At 44.7% G+C, this 21307-nt stretch overlaps 1 protein-coding gene across 1 annotated transcript in view; it reads left to right on the plus strand.

Annotated features, from left to right (window-relative positions):
• Positions 1 to 21307, plus strand: part of LOC141105850 (alpha-2-macroglobulin-like protein 1) — a 168101-nt gene that overhangs the window by 100577 nt on the left and 46217 nt on the right. Inside the window, exons 21-25 of the mRNA XM_073595991.1 lie at positions 5408 to 5639; positions 7835 to 7958; positions 12337 to 12455; positions 14962 to 15013; positions 19941 to 20024. Of these exons, the coding sequence (XP_073452092.1) occupies positions 5408 to 5639; positions 7835 to 7958; positions 12337 to 12455; positions 14962 to 15013; positions 19941 to 20024 (611 nt within the window). The remainder of the gene's footprint in view (positions 1 to 5407; positions 5640 to 7834; positions 7959 to 12336; positions 12456 to 14961; positions 15014 to 19940; positions 20025 to 21307) is intronic.

Raw genomic sequence — 21307 nt, forward strand, 5'->3', positions numbered from 1 at the left:
AGCAAAACATGCAACCTGTAGAATTTTTTAAACGTCGCCTATGGAGATTTTTGAGGGTAAAAGTTTGATGCCATTCCACGAGCGGGTGCAATTTTGAAGCATGACATGTTGGGTATCAATTTACTCAGCGTAACATTATCTTTCACAATATAAAAAAGAATTAGGCTAACTTTACTGTTGTCTTATTTTTTTATTCAAAAAAAGTGATTTTTTTCCAAAAAAGGTGCGCTTGTAAGACAGCTGCGCAAATACGGTGTGAAAAAAAGTATTGCAATGACTGCCATTTTATTCTCTAGGGTGTTAGAAAGAAAAACAATATATAATGTTTGGGGGTTCCAAGTAATTTTCTAGCAAAAAAACTGTTTTAAACATGTAAACACCTAAATTCCAAAACGAGGCTGGTCTTTAAGTGGTTAACCACTCGACCTCTGGATGATTTACCCCCCTTCATGACCAGGTAATTTTTTGCGATACACCACTGTGTTATTTTAACTGACAATTGCACGGTTGTGCGACGCTGTAGCCAAAAAAATGTATGTCCTTTTTTCCAAAAATAGAGCTTTCTATTGGTGGTATTTGATCACCTCTGGGTTTTTTATTTTTTGTGCCATAAACAAAAAATGGGCAACAATTTAAAAAAACAACTTTCTGCTATAAAACACTTTTTTTTAAAAAATCAAGTTTCTTCATAAATTTAGACCAATATGTATTCTGCTGGTACTAGAATTATTGCTCTCACTCTGATATTTGTGACAATATCTCACATGTGTGGTGCGATCACCGTTTACATATGCATGCGGAATTAACGTATGCATTCGCATTTGTGTGTAAGCACGAGGGGACGGGGGTGCTTTAATTTTTTTTTTAATTTATTTTATACAAAATTGTTTGACAGATCCTCTTTATGGAGAGATCTAGGGTCTATTAGGCCCCAGATCTCTCCTCTGGCCTCCTATGCTGCTGATCAGACACAGATCGGTCTGATCTGCTGCTTTCCTGGGCGCTATAACGGCCAGGCAAACGAAGAGGCAGAACCGGAAGTGACAACATACTCATCGCTCCCAGTTTCCAGGGTCACAGAGAGAGAGGGACAGTTCCTCTCTCTCTGTGCCATGCAGCCATCACCACTGGCCGCAGCGCAACCAGGCAACCGGGCTATGGGTGGCGGATGGGCCCCAGCCACTGGCACTGGAAAAGTGGCAGCGGAGGGTGCCCTTCCACCACCCATAGAAGTGATTGAGTGGCTATTTAGCCACTCAAATCACTTCTGCTAAAAAGGGACTCGCCGGCTGAAAAAATCCACACAGGGTCGATGCATGCAGGTGCAGGCAGAGGCGTTACTAGAAAACTTCAGGACCCCGGTGCAAGAAATCATGAAGGCCTCCCACCTCCCTGAAAAGCATGATTTTGATACTATATTTTTCCCACTGTACAAAAAAAAAAGATTTGTGTTTCTGATTTCAACTAGTAGCGGTGGTACTGGTAGCGCTTGTACTGGTGGGGGGATGGTAGCCGTTGTACTGGAGGGGGGGTGGTACAAGTGGTACTGGAGGGGGGGAGGTAGCGGTTGTACTGGAAGAGGGTGGTAGTGGTGGTACTCGAGGGAGGGTTGCTGTGGTGGTACTTGAGGGGGGTGGCTGCAGTGGTACTTGGAGGGGTGGCAGCGGTGGTACTTGAGGGGCAATGGTAGCAGTTGTACTGGAGGGGGTGGTAGCGGTGGTACTTGAGGGGAAATGGTAGCAGTTGTACTGGAGGGGGTGGTAGCGGTGGTACTGGAAGGGGGGTGGTAGCGGTTGTACTGGAGGGGGGGTGGTAGCGGTGGTACTTGAGGGGGGGTGGTAGCGGTGGTACTGGAAGGGGGGTGGTAGCGGTTGTACTGGAGGGGGGGTGGTAGCGGTGGTACTTGAGGGGGGTGGTAGCGGTGGTACTTGAGGGGGGTGGTAGTATTGGTTGTACTGGAGGGGGGGTTGTGGTGGTACTTGGGGGGGTGGCAGCAGTGGCAGTGGTGGTGCCATCCTCTCCCACCACCTCCTCTGCCTCTTACTGATCCCATCCCCCAATCACCACCACAGATCTCATCCCTGCGCCCAGAGGCGTAGCCTGAAGCTTGTGGGCCCCGATGCAAAAGTTGACCTGGCCCCCCCCCCACTAGCACCAACCACTTCCACCGCCCACCGCACGCCAAGATACTCAAAGTGGCTTAAGAGTTTAGAGTTCCTCCTTACATTAGAGGACAGGGATCACCCCTGGAGAATCAGAGGACAGGGACCCCTGGCAGGTCATTCGGCAGAGCTCCTTTCCCATTCCAGCACTGTAAACAGCTGCCCCCCCCCCCACAATACACAGGGCTGAAATTACATTCCTTCACACACAGTTTATCAGCCTTCACAGGGTGTATCTGGCTTTTATGTTGCCATTCTGACCTGAACGGCAGTGTAGTTGCAGTAGGCAAATGTACCCTATGCAGATCATGGCTGACTGGCTGTGTTGTAAAGGAATGTGATTTCATCCCTGCAGAGGAGGAGCAGTATAGAGTGCTGTACTGCGAAAGAAGCTCAGCAGCGGGCATAGCATCCAGGGCTGGGGGGGTGGTCAGGGGGCTTTGGGGGGGGGGCTAACTTAGATATGGGGGGGGCCCGCAGCCCCTCAGGAGTTGTTAAGGGATTTGTTTTAGCAGTTTCTGAAGGTTTCACTGTCAGTGTTGTCAGGTGTTGGGGGGAGGTCACCTCCCGGAGGCATGTGTCTTTTCCCCAGTTGTCAGGGAAGTGGGGTAAGTAGACATCCCCAGGTGGGGGGTACAGAGAATCCAAGATAGTGACTAGAAGACACTGAGCAGTGTCATACCTCACCAATGACATCGGTCCCATTGTGGCTACAGGACAGCACTCTCCTCCTCTTGCCTCGCTGAGCTCGGTTACCATTCCATGTTGCCAGCACACAGCACAGACACTTCCCCATCCAGGGCTGTTCTCACCCCATACTCCTCTCCATTCAGTAAATGGCTCACAGCTTCTCCCCAGCCAATGAGAACAGAGGGGTGTGGACTGTGGAAGGCAAAGTGGAAGCCCAGTACTGGAGAGTGGCTGTGGGGCCCCAGGGCAGATCAGAGCTGGACTTTGTGGAGGATATGATAATATGACAGGGAGGCTGCAGGGCCCCCCTGGAGCTAGGGGTGGGGTTGCGATTGTGACCCCTGCTACCCCTTATGCTACGCCCATGCCTACGCCCCCATCATCACCTCTGTTGTAGTGGTGATAGGGGGATAGGGATGAGATCTGTGGTGGTTGTGGGGGGATGGGATCAGTAAGAGGCAGAGGTAGTGGAGGTTGGGATCGATTGCAGTGCAAAATGTAACTTGACTTAACGCCAATCAGTTGATTCCCCCTCAGAAATCCTTCACTGTGCCTCCTCCAGGAATGCCTTGCCTCATGGGTAGATGCCTAGACGGGACAGGTACTGCAGTCCACGCAGTCCCAGAGGGGAGAGCTCCCCCCCCACCTTCACTCAATTGGTGTCAGCAGGTCTGCTGACTTTATTTTTCAGTGTCCGCCCTGCCTCCCTACATTCTCTCTGGATAGGCGGGGTGGTCCACAGTCTCTCAGCGCTGCCTCTGCCTTCTCTCTTTCCCCTCAGCAGACGAAAGCCCCCCTCTCCATGGCAGAACAAACCACCAGCATATGTCATGATGCCCTCACCACAGCAGCCAGAATAAAATCACAACACAGGACAGTCAGGCGGGTGGCGGGCGTGCCCCTCTCACACTGACGAACAAGCGGTCAATGGGCCCCCCTGAAGTGGCGCGGAACACAGGGCCCAGTCGCAACTGCAACTGCTGCGACCCTGATAATTCCGCCACTGGGTGCAGGCATCATCCTGGTATAACTACTTAAATCCAAGGACGTCCATTGATGTCCTATGGGCGGGAAGTAGTTAATATCCACTGTAAACTCCCCTTTCCATCCATGTCTCCATGCTAAAGACATCACGTTAAAAAACACCCCACCGGCATTTCTAGCCACCGCCATCTTAAGTAAGGGCAGATGATTCATGTAGCACTTACTTCCTGGAAGCCATGTGCCATTAGCTCAGGCATGAAGGCAGGAGGGTGTGCTTAGTTGAAAAAGATCCTCTTTCCCTCCCTCCGTTTAAACTCTTGGGATGTTTGACATCATTTTGGCCTAGGCCAGAAACCAGGAAGCAACTGAAGAAATCTAAAATAAAAGTTTAAGGGCTAGTTCAGATCACATGCACTCCAGTGCAGTTTTTTTCTGCATCAAAAAAGCATGTAAAGCAGGTTATATGGTTTACAATGGCATAGTTCACACCAGTGTAGTCAGTTCCAGGGCTTTCCAGTTCCAGAAAAAAAAGTAAAACATGCTGCATTTTTTCTGCACTGGACTGTACTGGAATGCAGTAAAACGCATCAAAAACACACTGAAACGCACTGGAACGCATCAAAAACGCATAAAAAAAAAGTGTATCTGGAATTTGTTTTTGTGATGTAAACCAGCCCTAAAACAAGTAAATATAATATAACTTCCTATCTATTTACGAATACTAGCAGCATAATAAGGATTAAAAATAGTTATGTTGATCAAGATAGTTTTTAGTTCCGCTTTAAATACATACAAAAATATGATCCAAGATGCACTGACCAGTACTTTGGACTTCACTGATGGCAGTCATGTGACCAAATGCTGGAGTATGGATGGGGACATAAATCAGTCCCTATCTGAGATCAATGCTATGGCCTCCCTCTAAAGCCGGCAACATGACCTGAATCTAAATTTGAACTAAAGGCAAACCCTTTTTTTTTTCATTTTTGGCTAAGGGATTGTTATAACCCCTGTCAGTTTTTTTGCCCTTTGTGTCCCTTTTGGGGGGGGGGGGGGGGGGGGAATTACCCTTCACTTCCTGTCCCATTGCCAAAACAGAAAATGAGAGGAAATCTCTCAAAAAATGAGGCAACCCCTGGTTGTCAGAAGAACTAGCATCTCCATTGGAAGATTTACCCTCTTTTCTTCTTCTGGTGACAAACCAAAGTGTGAGATTTTCTTTCTCTTTCGGTGATAACGGTAAACAGGACAAATAGAGAAAGTAAAACTCCCTAAGAGAGGGCACAGACAACAGTAAAACCCTAACAGGAGTTCCAATCCCTCCTCACCCTATCCAAAAGGAAAGAAAAACGTGTTGCTTTTATACTTTAATACTGGAATTAGAGGGCTCCCAAAACACTGTTTTCTGCCCTAAGGCTGATTTTTTTTATTAGTATGCATATACTGTATGAGAGCAGGATGATCAGGTTAAAAATGTACTACTTGGTGGGAAAAACTCCTTTAGCAACTGGTCCATTTTAAAGCCCCCAAAAATTTGTCTAACAACGGGTCCAATTTTATTCCACTCACAGTCCAGATGGCGAGGCAACAGTCAGTTCGATAATCCCACAAAGCATCACCAACTGGGAGAGTGACGGATTCTGCATTTCAGCTAGCAAAGGTCTAGGCTTGACCAATGAGCTGGCAAAGACCACCACAATACAGCCATTCTTTGTGGAGTCTTCCATCCCATCATACGTCATTAGAGGAGAAGAGGTGATCGCCAGTATTGTGGTCTCCAACTACCTGGAAAAAAGTGCACAGGTCAGTATTATGGACCAAAGGGGAACAATTTCGATGTACAACCACCTCACGTTTAGTGTTAGTCCTCCTGGCTCTCCCAAAAACGTAACCATGTTTAAATATTTTGCTACCCTAGGCACACTCAAACAATGATGCCCATTGGCACAAGCTCTGCCACTGAGGGCAACTATGCGAAACCGAAATAAAGCTTTTAAGTTGGAGTTAGCCTTCAAATGTTACTACATTCGCCGAAAATGGCTTTGCCTATGTAGCTACATCAAACTGTCAGAGACTGTAAAATACTAGAGTAGAGAGTGAGAGACTGGGAGTATGATACAGACTGCTAGAGAGCACTGTCATTACAAACCATTTGCAAAGTCATGTTTTCATATTAGTTCGACCTACAGCCCAGTTAAAATGACTGGCGCTGCATGTAATATTGGATACCTAGAACTTGCTATACAGCATGTTACATGAATAGTTATAGACTGAGCGCATGATGTAGTCTGAGACTGGGGACATTACAGGAATGGTTGGAGACTGAGGATGAGTTACAGGAGACAGTCCAAGTCTGGAGATGTTACGGGAATGGTTGGAGGCTGAGTTATAGGGGAGGCTGAGGCTGGAGACATTACAGGAATGGTTGTAAACTGAGGACACACTATTGGAGACAGTCTGAGACTGGGGACATTACAGGGATGGTTGGAGTCTGAGGACAAGTTATAGGAGACAGTCTGAGACTGGGGGCATTACAGGGATGGTTGGAGACTGAGGATGAGTTATAGGAGACAGTCAGAGACTGGGGACATTTCAGGGATGGTTGGAGACCGAGGATGAGTTATAGGAGACAGTCTGAGACTGGGGACATTACAGGGATGGTTGGAGACTGAGGATGAGTTATAGGAGACACTCAGAGACTGGGAATATTACATGAATGGTTGGAGACTGAGGATGAGTTATAGGAGACAGTCAGAGACTGGGGACATTACAGGGATAGTTGGAGACTGAGGATGAGTTATAGGAGACAGTCAGAGACTGGGGACATTACAGGGATGGTTGGAGACTGAGGATGAGTTATAGGAGACAGTCTGAGACTGGGGACATTACAGGAATGGTTGGAGACTGAGCATGAGTTATAGGAGACAGTCAGAGACTGGGAATATTACAGGAATGGTTGGAGACTGAGGATGAGTTATAGGAGACAGTCAGAGACTGGGGACATTACAGGGATAGTTGGAGACTGAGGATGAGTTATAGGAGACAGTCAGAGACTGGGGACATTACAGGGATGGTTGGAGACCGAGGACGAGTTATAGGAGACAGTCAGAGACTGGGAATATTACAGGAATGGTTGGAGACTTAGGATGAGTTATAGGAGACAGTCAGAGACTGGGGACATTACAGGGATGGTTGGAGACCGAGGACGAGTTATAAGAGACAGTCAGAGACTGGGAATATTACAGGAATGGTTGGAGACTTAGGATGAGTTATAAGAGACAGTCAGAGACTGGGGACATTACAGGGATGGTTGGAGACCGAGGATGAGTTATAAGAGACAGTCTGAGACTGGGGACATTACAGGGATGGTTGGAGACTGAGGACGAGTTAGTTATAGGAGACAGTCAGATACTGGGGATATTACAGGAATGATTAGAGACTGAGGACAAGTTACAGGAGACAGTCCAAGACTGGGGACATGTTACAGGTGACTGCTAAAGATCACTGTTATTACATCCCATTTTCAAAGCAATGTTTCCGCATTAGTGCTCCCTACATCCCAGTTAAAAATGACTGGTTCCCCATTTGATATTCTTCTCAACAAGATCAATTATATAAGGTCAGAGAAAAAAATACATAAAAAGAAAAAAGGAAATGGACAACACCCAGGGGTTTCACACTGAGTACCAAAGGGCCACATATTGAGTACCAAAAGGCCGCACGTTGAGTGTCAAATGGCTGCACGTTGAGCACCGAAAGGGCCGCACTTTGAACAACAAAGGGGGCGCACATTGAGCAACAAAGGGCCACGCATTGAGTGCCAAATGGCTGCATGTTGAATAACAAAGGGCCACACACTGAAAACCAAAGGGTCGCACGTTGAGCACCAAATGGCCACAGGTTGGGCCCCAGGGAAGTAAAGGAACTCCTATCACTGATTTCTTATCCTAAACAGAAAACAAGTCTGGATTATAAATGATCTCTTATTCTATGCACAGGTTGAAATAGAAGTGGATGCCTCTGAGGATTATCAGGTGACCCCTCTGGACAACAAGTCACAGCAATGTGTTGGCAGCCAGCAGAAAGTCTTCTGGACATCAGCAATCATGTTTAAAAAAATAGGTAAGGATACCAGGCCTGATTTTTATTCTCTTCTAATGGAGAAACTAGACTTTTTTTTACTTGGGAATACCTGCTGAAAGCAACCCTTTCCTGATCTTCATACTAGATCCAGCAGCAATGTCTCTACATATATGAGGCTTCTAGGTTTACTTCCATCAGATTATTCTCACACAGGAGTTTTTCTTCAAGTTGAATTTCCTTAAAGTGTACCTGTCATTTTGTAGCGAATTCTCCTCCAGTGAGCTATTATGTTTAGACAGGGGGACAGACCCCCCGCCAAAACACACCGGTCAGCAGTCTTAGCCATTGGCTAAGATGCTGATTGGATGCCAGTCGGCAGACCTTTTTCAGTCTTGACCCTTCAAAAGAAGCCAGCCAGAAGGGGCAAGACCAGCTGCTGTACACACAGGCTGAATTTTGGCCAGTTTCTATTGAACCGGCCAATGCTGCCCGACATTCCGCCCCTGTGTATGCCCCTTTAGTCAGTCAGTGTCTCTCCCAGCTAGTGTCAGTTAGTGCCAGATTGCCAGTTGCAAAATTGTGTTCAGGCATTAGCATTAGTTTTAGGGCTGGTTCATACCACAAAAACACACTCCAGATCTGTTCTGGATGCGTTTTTGCATTTGCGTTTTTAATGCATTTTTGGCGCATTGCAGTGTGTTTTTGATACGTTTTACCGCGTTCCTGTACAGTCTAGAGCAGGGAAAATGCAGCATGTTCTACATTTTTCTGGAACTGGAAAGCCCTAGAACTGACCGCACTGGTGTAAACTATGCCATTGGAAACCATATAACCTATATCCCATGCATTTTTGATGCAGAAAATAAATGCACTGGACTGCATGTGGTGTGAACTGGCCCTTACCTCCATAATGAAAGGGTTAAGTAATGGATGTGTATGGATTATTTTTGCAGAAAAAGGATATCATTTAGGCCACTTTCACACTTAGGCACTTTACAGGCGTTTTAGCGCTAAAAATAGCGCCTGTAAAGCACCTCCCCTGTCACTTCAGTGTGAAAGCCTTAGTGATTTCACACTGGAGTGGTGCGCTTGCAGGACGCTAGAAAAAGTCCTGCAAGCAGCATCTTTGGGGCAGGTTAGGAGCACTGTATACAGCACTCCTAAACCTCCCCTGCCATTGAAATCAAAAGCTAGCGCTGCCAAAGCGCCTGCAAAGCGCCTGCAAAGCGCTTCGGCAGTGACGTTTTGCAAGCACTTTTAACCCTTCATCGGCTGCTGGCGGGGGTTAAAAGCATCCCGCTAGCGGCTGAAAAGTGCAGCTAAAAAGGTGGTAAAGTGCCACGAAAACTAGCGGCGTATTACTGCCGATGCCCCCCACCGCCTCAGTGTAAAAGTGTCACTTTAAAGGAAACATGCTAGAACAGAAGTATAGTAGTTGCCATCACTGACTTGGTTTTTAAATGTCAAAAGTCTATAGCTTTATCCTCAGCCTTGTTTTACTCAACAAGCCACTTACATGACTCACTAGCTGCATGGTTGTCCTGGTTTGTCCCAACTACAGACAGCTTCCCCATAGTGACTCATTTTCTTTTCTTCTTACAATGTCATCTCCTTAAGGCAAAAAGCCTTTTTTTGCATGGAAACATACTAAAATTGCAAGCTACAAATAGTATGCAAATCATGGCCAGTGTTGGGGACCAAATTGTGCAATTGTCCAGGGCTCCCCAGTTCTCTACATCCCCTTTCCAACAGCAATAATTTATTATTCGGGTACATAGCTTCCGGTGTTTAGAGGCGGCCTTTAGAGCCCGCCTCTGGACGCAGCAACACTATGTGCTATGGCCCCACACAGACACTGCCTGATTAGCGGCAGGCAGTTTGTGCATGGCCAGAACCCCACAGAAATGTTGACCTTAGGTGCGAACTGTTTGATCCAGGGTCGGTCGGAAGTTCTATTCACTTGTAGCCACTCAGTTGCATGCAAACAACAATGGCATCGGCTATCTACGAATCTGACAGCTGCTGCTCTTTTTGCACACAGTATGTGCAGGAAGCATTTAGAACTGGTGGCGAGAATCTACTCTGCCCATTGGAATGTAGCCTTACAGCTATGCCCAGTCACTGCAGTATCACTGCAGTATTGCAAGAGTGCTGTTAATTGAAGAGCATGTAAGTTGGTGCCTGCTGTATAGAATGATTTGTCAACTTATACTGTAACTTTAAATGTTGGCTGTCAATTCCATTTTGTTTCAAGAAGAGTTGCCTGTTCTGAATTACTTAAAAATGAACCAAGTGTATTTCTAAAGGGGTGTATTCATGGTCAGTGACGTAGCATGGGTTGTCACCGCCTGGGGCAAGGCATGTCATTTGCCCCCCCAATCAATAGGCCATGTAATTTAAAACATAATGTATAGAGTGCAGGGGTCAGGAGTAAATAACCTACAAAACAGCATACAGAGTACAGCAATGAGGATGAACCCTCTGTTCACATCAGAGTCTCTCCTTACATCAGAGTACAGAGTGTCTACAGCAAATTGACACTGTTATACAAGCTGTACACTCACTACTTTACATTGTAGCAAAGTGCCATTTCGTCTGTGTTGTCATGATAAGATATACCGTATTTATCGGCGTATAACACGCACTTTTTTCCCCTTAAAAGCAGGGGAAAATCGTGGGTGCGTGTTATAAGCCGATCCCCGCCGATCCCCCCGCTGACTGTGAGCGGAGGGGATCGATCACCAACGAAAAACACACATAGCCGAGTGTGCTTGGCTTTCCTCGGCTAGTTTCGCTCACTATCTCGGCGGTGTTCTCATGAGAAAAGTGTCCCCCCATCGGATATTGTCCGCCCCGCACTGCGCAGGTGCAGTGCTTGCGCAGTATGGAAGACAAAGGAGACGCCGAAAGTCTCCGAAGAAGAGCCGATTATGAGGTGCCTGCACAATATTACATTCTCCCGCACGTTTGGCCCTGTGTATATCGGCGGCGGCTGCGCCAAATTTAAAGTGCAGTGTCACTGAGCAAGGCTGGAGATGGACACTGACGAGGGTGCAGTGTCAATGGGCAAGGCTGGAGATGGACACTGACGAGGGTGCAAATGACACTGACAAGCCTGGAGATGGACACTGACAAGGCTGGAGATGGACACTGACAAGGCTGGAGATGGACACTGACAAGGCTGCATTGATGGGCATTTAAATGTAAGTTTTTTTTTTCCTTAAAAAGTTTTTTTTCTTAAAATTCCCTCCTAAACTTGGGGTGCATGTTATATGCCGGCGCGTGTTGTGAGGGGTGCTTTTGGAGAGGACTAGGAGCAAGCCTCTTACCCACTGACTATGGCCCAGAGAGAGAGCAGGTCATTCTCTAATGATGGACCACAACTTAATGGACGCTGAGAATGAGGTTTGGATTACTTCTCTGAATAAGGACAATAAAGCTTCCCTTCTGGAGTGGATTGAAAGGTGTAATGTTAATCATGGGACAGTAATATTTATCTGCAATATCTCTCAAGAAATCTATGATACATTAATTCCACTTAATCAGAATGATGAAACAATGTATGAGCTTTGCCTCATTGACCATTATAGGTAGGAGGTGGACAGTCTGCTACTGGGATCTCCTGCTATTGTCTGAAGGTGTTCTGTGTTTATACTTATGTTAATGTGTATTGTACCTTGTGAGTTTGTAGCCGGCAAGTCTGACCTGGAATGAGACCTCTGAGCCATCCAGGTGTCTAATTAACATAATGTTTATAGTATATGTCAGGGTAATATGATCAGGATGGGATGTCCACCTGTGGGATATAAAAGTATGTGTCTGAGTTACAAATAAAATTTTCCAGTTTTGCAGCCAAACGAGTCCTGTCTAGTTATTGGTTGTAATAGGCTGCTATAATATCTGATATCTATTTTCAGACTGGAGGAAGCGGTACACTGACGGAAGTGGTATACTGACAGAAGTAATCAAGTGGAGTGTTTTTATATATATATATATATATATATATATATATTATATTATATATATACATAGACACACAGTACATATGGTTCAAGTGATACACATATTCTGATTTACATAGTGACATAGTAGGTGAGGTTGAAAAAAGACACAAGTCCATCAAGTCCAACCTATGTGTGATTATGTGTCAGTATTACATTGCATTTCCCGGTATGTTGCGGTAGTTCAGGTACTTATCTAACAGTTTTTTAAAACTATCGATGCTCCCCGCTGAGACCACCGCCTGTGAAAGGGAATTACACATCTTTGCAGCTCTTACAGTAATGAACCCTCTACGTAGTTTAAGGTTAAACCTCTTTTCTTCTAATTTTAACTTTAACATCGGTTTACATTACAAGATTGTCAGTTTTGGCAAACGACGCAACAATGATATTCCCTTATTTTATATCTTTTAAAGGCAAATTAAACATTGGAATTACAGCGAGAACAAAGAAGATCTCTGATACATGTGATGGAGCCAACGATGACAGCCAGCCGTCCCGCTCAGACAAAATCATATTGAAAGTCAATTCAGAGGTAAGAAACTATAGGCTCAATTCACTAAGATATAGTGCATGTGTTATCTGCCATAACATGTAGTTCATTATTAGTACAGTCAGTTAATACTGTTATACAGGATTTATATAGCGCCAGCAGTTTGCGCAGAGCTCAAGTAGATTCGTAAAAATGTAAATGTCCGATGTACACAGGCCATGGTTAAATAAAACCTGAGCCTACTCCTCTACTCCTCCTATACACATCACACATATACCACAATCCTTTTACCCCCCCCCCCCATCAAGCTTATACCCTCCACATTACACATCTTCCCTAACTTTCCTAAATCCCCCCTCCCAGCCCAAACCCCCTGTATAGACTCCTCAGTGCAGACAGACTCCCCCCGTTCAGTACACAAGCACAGACCCTTTAGTACAGACACCTCTTCCCAGCGCAGACCCCTTAATACAGACCCCCCTCCTCAGTAAAAACCAACCCCACCTCCTCAGTGCAGACCCTTCAGTACATACACCCTTCCCCAGTACAGACCCCTAAGGACAGTCACCCCTCAGTGCAGAACCGCCTGGACAGTAATCTCCCAGTACAGACCTCCTTCCCCAGTACATAACCCTCAGGACAATCACCCCTCCCCAGTACATACCCCTCAGTAGAGATACTCCCCTCCTTAGTACAGATCCCTCAGGCCAGGCCCCTTTGGGACAGTTACCCCCTAGTACAGACCCATCAGGACAGTAACTCCCCAGTACAGACCCCCTTCCCCAATAAAGACCCCTCAGGACAATCACCCTTCCCCAGTACAGACCCCACAGAACAGACCAGGCCCCTCCCCCTAGTACAGATGCCTCAGTACAGATCCTTCCATACATACACCCTTTTCCAATACAGACTACTCTGGACAGTTACCCCTCCCCAGTAGAGACTCCTCAGGACAGTCATCTCCCAGTACAGAACCCCCTCCACAGAACAGTCACCCCTCCCCAGTACAGACCCCTCAGGACAATCACCCCTCCCCTATACAAACCCCTCAGAACAAACACCCCTCCCCTATACAGACCCCTCAGGACAATCACCCCTCCCCAGAACAGGCCCCTCAGGACAATCACCCCTCCCCAGTACAGACCCATTAGGACAATCACCCCTCCCCTATACAAACCCCTCAGAACAAACACCCCTCCCCTATACAGACCCCTCAGGACAATCACCCATCCCCAGAACAGGCCCCTCAGGACAATCAACCCTCCCCAGTAAAGGCCCCTCAGGACAATCACCCCTCCCCAGTACAGACCCCTCAGACAATCACCCCTCCCCAGTACAGACCCATCAGGACAATCACCCCTCCCCTATACAGACCCCTTAGGACAATAAACCCTCCCCAGTGCAGGCCCCTCAGGATAATAAACCCTCCCCAGTAAAGGCCCCTCAGGACAGTCACCCCTCAGTACAGAGCCCCTTCCACAATACAGACCCCTCAGGACAGTCACCCCTCAGTACAGAGCCCGTTCCACAATACAGACCCCTCAGGACAGTCACCCCTTCAACAATACATACCCCTCATGACAGTCACCTCTTCCACATTACAGAACCCCCAGGGTTCTCTGACAAGTTATAACCCTCCCTTACTCTGTCCAAAATGAAAAAAAAAAAACATTTTGCCTATAGCTCCACTTTAAAAACAAAATCTTCTGAAGGAGTATTCTTTTACATGCAAATTTCTAACAAACGATACAACATAACAATTTAAGATGGTTACATTTATTTAGAAAATTCCCTCTAGTGTTCTCCAAAATTGTGACATTGTATCTCTTATTACAAAGATGTATATTTTTCCTATGCTCCTCGCCTTCTTCTAGTGGCCATAATATAGTATTTTACTGTTGCCCATATTAAAACTTCTTTTTAGAAGATATAATAGATTAAAGAACATTTGTTTGCACAGAGCAAAAGTACGTGCAGATTTGCTGGATAAATGGCTATACAATTTATTTTTATTTGTATAATAAATAGGCCCCCTTTAGCCCTGATTCACAACAGTGCTGCTTTGAAATCGCGCTACTTCAGCGCAATTTTTTAAAGCCACGCATCAGTGCGATTTACACTGCCAAATTCATTGCCGCTTGCGACTTCATATAACAGAAGTCTATGCAAGTCACAGTGAAATTGGTAAAAAGTAGTGCAGGAACCTTTTTCATAATCGCTGCGACATGAGTGGATTTGGAACTGTCAAATCGCATGAGGAGTCAGACCGGTGTGAACATGGGCTAAGAGTCTAGCAGGTCTTTGAAACTGGTGGCGGCTTCTTTTGTGGGTGCTGTGTGTATGACCTAGACATGCATTGAACGGGATTATACGCCCCCTATGGACGTTTATAGGAAATTGCAAGCGTTGAAAAGCTCTCAGCCTTATAATTCTTTTTATGGTCACAGATTTCCTGACTTTCCTTATTGCAGGGGGGTATTTATTCTGTATATATGCCTTATATAAGCTGCAGCTATTTTTATATTGTCTCTTTCACTTATTTTGAAAGCCTGAAGGTATTAAACGCGAGGAATCTTCCAGTCACCTGGTCACTGTCTCAGGTAAGAGCATAAAAATATCTAGTAAGTGTTCTTCTAATCCTTTGAAGTGAAACTTTCCTGTGAGAGATGGAGACTACCATTGTTGCTTCTCATTCTGCAAATGATATTTTCCTGGCTGTTATGCTTCCTCTCTTGCTTCAATACATGAGGGTCTATTTATAAAACTTTCATCCCTTTCACATTAATGCAAGCTGAACAAAAGGTCACCTTCCTTTATTCTAATGCCGCGTACACACGATCGGAAATTCGGCCAGCAAAAGACTGATGAGAGCTTTTGGTCGGAAAATGCAACCGCACGTACGCTCCATCGGACTTTTGCTGGCGGAATTCCCGCCAGCAAAAGATTGAGAGCAGGTTCTCAATTTTTCGGTCGGAAAAAGTTGCGTCTGTACAAATTCCGATGCACAAAATTCCTACGCATGCTCAGAAACAATTCGACGCATGCTCGGAAGCATTGAACTTCATTTTCTCAGCTCGTCATAGTGTTGTACGTCACTGCGTTCTTGACTGTCGAAAGTTCAGAGAACTTTTGTATGACCGTGTGTATGCAAGCCAAGCTTGAGCGGAATTCTTGGATGGTTTTTCCGACGGAAAATCCGCTTGTGTGTACGCGGCATAAGAGATTAACTCCTGTATCCTCAGCTCCATCTAGTGGCCAAAATGCAATATAGTTTTTTTTTTCATTGCGTTATTACGGAAAACTATACTGCATTTTGGCCACTAGATGGAGCTGACAATATGGGTATTGGAAAAATACATTGACATTTCAATCAGCTTGCACAAATGCTTCTGACATTCGTGCAACAAATGTTTTATAACTAGACCCCTTAACCTGGAGCAAGTATGCAAATGAAAATGTCCAATTCTACAGCTATGCATAATTGTTGGCTGATGTACTATAATACGATAACATTAATTTCAGAACGGGGTTGGAAATTATAGCCCCCATGTGTCTTTCAGAAAAGGTTTGCTTTAGGAAGATATAAAGTTTCCTACAGATTTTTTATGTATATTGTGTATTATGTTCGACATTTAGAGCATGCCCCTTCTAATATAAACAACACAGAGCTTTGTACATAGGGAGTGATCTGTCAGATTCTCATCTCTGTAAAGCAGGGATGAGGAACTGAGAGATCTTTATTAAAAATCAGAACACATTACACATACACTATATCATCAAAAGTATTGGGACACCTTCCATTACACGCACGCACATGAACTTGATGGCATCCCAGTTATAGTCCGTTGGGTTCAATATTAAGTTGGCCCACCCCTTGCAGCTATAACAGTTTCAAATCTTCTGGGAAGGCTGTCCACAGGGTTTAGGAGTGTGTCTATGGGAATGTTTGACCATTCTTCCAGAAGTGCATTTGTGAGGTCAGGCACTGATGTTGGACGAGAAGGCCTGGCTTGCAGTCTCCACTCTAATTAATCCCAAAGGTTGGGTTGATGTCAGGACTCAGTGCAGGCCAGTCAAGTTCCTCCACCCCAAACTCACTCATCCGTGTCTTTATGGACCTCGCTTTGTGCACTGGTGCGCAGTCATGTTGGAACAGGAAGGGGCCATCCCCAAACTGTTCCCACAAAGGAGGGAGCATCAAATTGTTCAAAATGTCTTGATATGCTGATGCCTTAAGAGTTCCATTCACTGGAACTAAGGGGCCAAGCCCAACCTATGAAAAACATCCCCACACCATAATCTCCCCTCCACCAAATGATCTAGACCAGTGCACAAAGCGAGGTCCATAAAGACATGGATGAGCGAGTTTGGGGTGGAGGAACTTGACTGGCCTGACCTCAAACCGATAGAACACCTTTGGGATGAATTAGAGCAGAGACTGCGAGCCAGGCCTTCTCGTCCAACATCAGTGCCTGACCTCACAAATGCCTCAGTAAGCCTCTCGATAGGAGTACTGAGGTTGTATGCAGATGCAGGCAGTGTTAATTTCGTTGACTAAAATATTTTCGTAGACTAAATGAATACTATTTTAGTCGACTAAAATATGCCTGAAATTATTCAGATGAATAAAATACGACTAAAATGCCATTTTAGTCAAAAGACTATGACTAAAGCTAAATTGAAATTAGACGTCAAAATTACCACTGCACTACCACATAAAAATACATAGGGGGCATCTACTAAGCTGCTAAAAGAAAAGTGTTTTTTTTTTTTTTTTCTTAATATTTAATGTTGATATTATATTCAGGTAATATGTGCAAAGGCATTATAGCTAATAGAGATTACAGTTTTTTGGGGTTTTTTTATATTTTCAAGTTGTACTTCTGCTTGTCAAAAAGCAATATTTTTGTTTGTTTATGAAACGGTTTTATTTCTAAAGACGTTTATCCACATCAATACCAGGCACTTTCGCCCTTTCCTGCCCAGGAAAATTTTCAGCTTTCAGCGCTGTCACACTTTGAATGACAATTGCGCAGTCATGCAACACTGTACTCAAACTAAATTTTTGTCATTTTCTTCCCACAAATAGAGCTTTCTTTTGGTGGTATTTTATCACCACTAGGGTTTTTAATTTTTGCTAAACAAACTAAAAAATACCAAAATTTTTGAAAAAAAAAAGTTTTTCTTTGTTTTGGTTATAAAATTTTGTTTTCTCCTTCACTGACGGGCACTGATGAGGCGGCACTGATGGGCACTGATGAGGAGGCACTGATATGTAGAATTGATGGGCACTGATAGGTGGCACTAATGGGCACTGATAGGTGGCACTGACAGGCGGCACTGATGGGCACTGACAAGCGGATGTGATGGGCACTGACAGGCGGCTTTGATGGGCACTGACAATCGGCACTGATTGGCACTGATAGGCGGTACTGATTGGTGCTGACAGGTGGCACTGATTGGCAGCACTGATGATGAGGTACTGATGAGGTTCTGACAGGTGTTACTGTAGGGCACTGATTGGCAATGTAATGGGCTCTGACTGGCACTGTGGTGGGCACTAATTTGCACTTTATTGGGCACTGACAAGCAATCCTGAGGGGGCACTGACTGGCAGCTGATGGGCACCTTTTTGGCAGCTGTGGTGGCACATCTGATGGGGCTGTGCTGATAATCAATGTGCTGATTATCAGCACAGACCCCCCCCCCCCCCGACAGGGAGAGCCGCCAATCGGCTCTCCCTGTCAGCGCGAACCGAGGAATGCCGTTTACTGGCACTTCCTGGTTCACGTGATGATCAGCTGTGATTGGTCACAGCTGATCACGTGGTAAGAAGCCTCTGTCAGAGGCTTCTTACCACAATCGGAAATGCAGTGTGTCAGACTGACATGCTGCACTCGCTACCGCTGCACTGCATGCCCCCGCGGGAGCGCGCCGGCATGTTATCCTGCTGGATGTCATATGACGCCCAGTCAGGATAACAGAACCACTTCACGACTGTCAATCTGGTATAGGCCGGGCTGGAAGTGCTTAATATCACAATGGCTAAATCTGTGTCTGTCGTGCATGTTCAAACCTTAATATCAGAAATAACATGTTATTCGATTTTTACCCCAGGAGTATACAATGTTTGTCAATTCTACAGAAATAATGCATTCAAATTTAACTAAACCCAATTGATTTTAGTCGACTAAAATGTACTGGAGATTTTAGTCGACTAATGTTCGACTAAAACTAAAACAATTCAGGTGACTAAAATACGACTAAAACTAAAATGGCATTTTAGTGAAAAGACTATAACTAAGAATAAATCGAAATTTGATGTCAAAATTAACACTGGATGCAGGATGGTTGCCCTGCTGCTGCTTTGTACCGGCTGTAAGAGTTGGCGAAGGCCTTTCTGATAGAAGTTATCCGGGAAGCTCTATCTTGGGTGGCTCTATCACTTTTATGGAGCTCTTAAAGTGCACCCCCTGCTGGTGGCACCTACAGTGGTTCCTGGGCTCCTCAACAGAATGGGAGAAGCTGCTTGTACAGTAAGAGCAGGATGAGCATCCATTTCCTGATCCCTCCTCGAATTAATGACCCTGAAAGTGACATGTCTTTTGTCACTTCCAGGGTCAAAGCTGTTATTCAGATAGTGTAGCAATATGTGCTTAATTAGCTGCATTGAAGGGCAGTGGAGACATTGGGGGTCTGATAGACTCCCAATGTCTCTAAAAAGAGTACCTGTCACCTGCCCATGCTATCACAAATGGGGCTTGTTAGTCCCCTTGTGATAGTAATAAAATTAAAAAATAAATAAAAGGTGTAAAAAAAAAAGAGTATTATATAAAATAAATAAAATTAATAAAAATGTAAAAGCACCCCTGTCAGCCCTGTATACACCCCATATAAAAAGTGCAGCATAGGGCGAGCGTGTGTGTGTAAACATCAATGGCGCCACACATGTGAGGTATCATCGCGAACGTTGGAGTGAGGGCAAATATTCCCAGGGATATAATTCATGGTTAACTCTAAACTGATAACCTAGAAAGGGCATTTAAAGCATCACCTATAGAAAATGTTGGGCTCCATAGGTGTGCGCAATTTTAAGGTTTGACATGTTTGGTATCTATTTACTCGATGCAACCTTATCTTTTATATTTGACCACAAAATCGTGTAGCATATTGTGTTTGTTTGCACTAAAATTTATTTTAGTGTATAGTTTCTGAAAATATGCATAACTGCACAAATATTGTGCTACATAAAAAAAAAAAATGAAACTCCCACCATTTTATTTTCCAGGGTCTCTGCTATCAGAAAATATAGACTTTTGCGGGGTTTACAGTAGTTTCTGAAAAAAAATGCAGACTTTAACACAAAAAAATTCAGTCCAATCCAGTAGGAAAGTGGTTAAGGGGGGGAGGAGTGTAAACGTGGCTCAACCACGTGTTTATACCCCCCCACCTCATCCAACAGCAAGTCTAAATCAGCCTTCATGGTAGAGAAAAATGCATTAACCTTCTATTCTTTCTTATCCTCAGATTCAACAATTGAAGTAGAAGTCGGTATAATCGAGCCAGTCAACTTGGTGCCAGATTCCTTCGCATTAACTGTAAATGTCATGGGTAAGTCGACTGCATGAAAACAGGTGGGTGGGCACATGGGGTAAAGCCCAGTTATGACCAGACAGGATATCAAATCTTACTGCATGCCACAAAACAAAAATCTAATTTAGAGTTACACCTTAAAAGCTGCTTGAACACCATGAAATCACTTCCTACTGTAGGGTGACAACGCTTACACTGTACTTCTATGGATAAGCAGCCTTGTCACCCTAAGCAGCATGCTTCTGATTTGGGCTACCATACACCTCCCCCTCCCTTCATCTGCCTAATATAGAGTGGAGGTGGCCTGTAGTTCACAGAGGTGCTCTATGAGGGGCTAATAAGGCTACTTGAGATAATGTTGCAAGTTATGAGCTCACTAGATATATGACAGGATCAGCTGTGCCCATGTTCATATTTTCCCTCACTTCCTGCTAGGACAGGAAGTGAGGGGAAATTTCTAAGGTAGCAGTAAAAACCCAACTAAAAAACTAGCTTGACACTTTAACAACTAAAAGGGAGCAAATATGAGAAGTTCATTGCTGGGGTTCCTCCATTTATGTTATATATTTGTCTCTTATGTTTTGTCTTCCTTTTGGTCTTATAATATCACCCAGTCATCATGCCAGTAACACACTTCCTGTTGTAGGATGCCGATTCTCGCTCATACGGTACATCTATGGAAGAGAGTGTTGTCACCCTAAGCTGCTCACTTTTGATTTGCGATACTAAACACCTCTCCATATCCTTAGCTCTCTAACGTAGAGTGGAGGTGATCTGTAGTTTAGAGGTGACCTGTGAAGGGCTAATAAATCTGCTTGAGATAAGCCTGCAGAAGGTATGAGATAAAGAGTGGGGTAATTGGCGCTACCCTGTGAACCAATAAGTAATAATGTTATATAAAGGATAGTGTAGAGGGTACCAAACTGTGGCTATCTTATAAGACAAAGTGTGTGTATGCGTAAGCTCCAGTATTACAAAAAATGTGATACACCAAGACAAACCCAAATGTATGTGTAACAGGTACACCAAATTGTATATATAATCAACCAAGTAATTTCCCAGATTAAAAAGGAGAGTGAGTGTATATCTCAGTAAGGCTGAGGCTAGCAACTCAGCATATAACTAATGTGACACAAATATTTCCTCAATTACCCAGCCAGATATACCAAACAATAATGTGGTATACCCAAAGCGTAGTATACACAAAAATGTGAATGAAATAAATATATATACACACCACCGTGAATGAAGTGCAAATAACATACACATCTAAGTATATATATATATATATATATAAACAA

Source organism: Aquarana catesbeiana, linkage group LG08, assembly GCF_042186555.1.
Source record: "Aquarana catesbeiana isolate 2022-GZ linkage group LG08, ASM4218655v1, whole genome shotgun sequence".
Taxonomy (NCBI): Eukaryota; Metazoa; Chordata; class Amphibia; order Anura; family Ranidae; genus Aquarana; species Aquarana catesbeiana.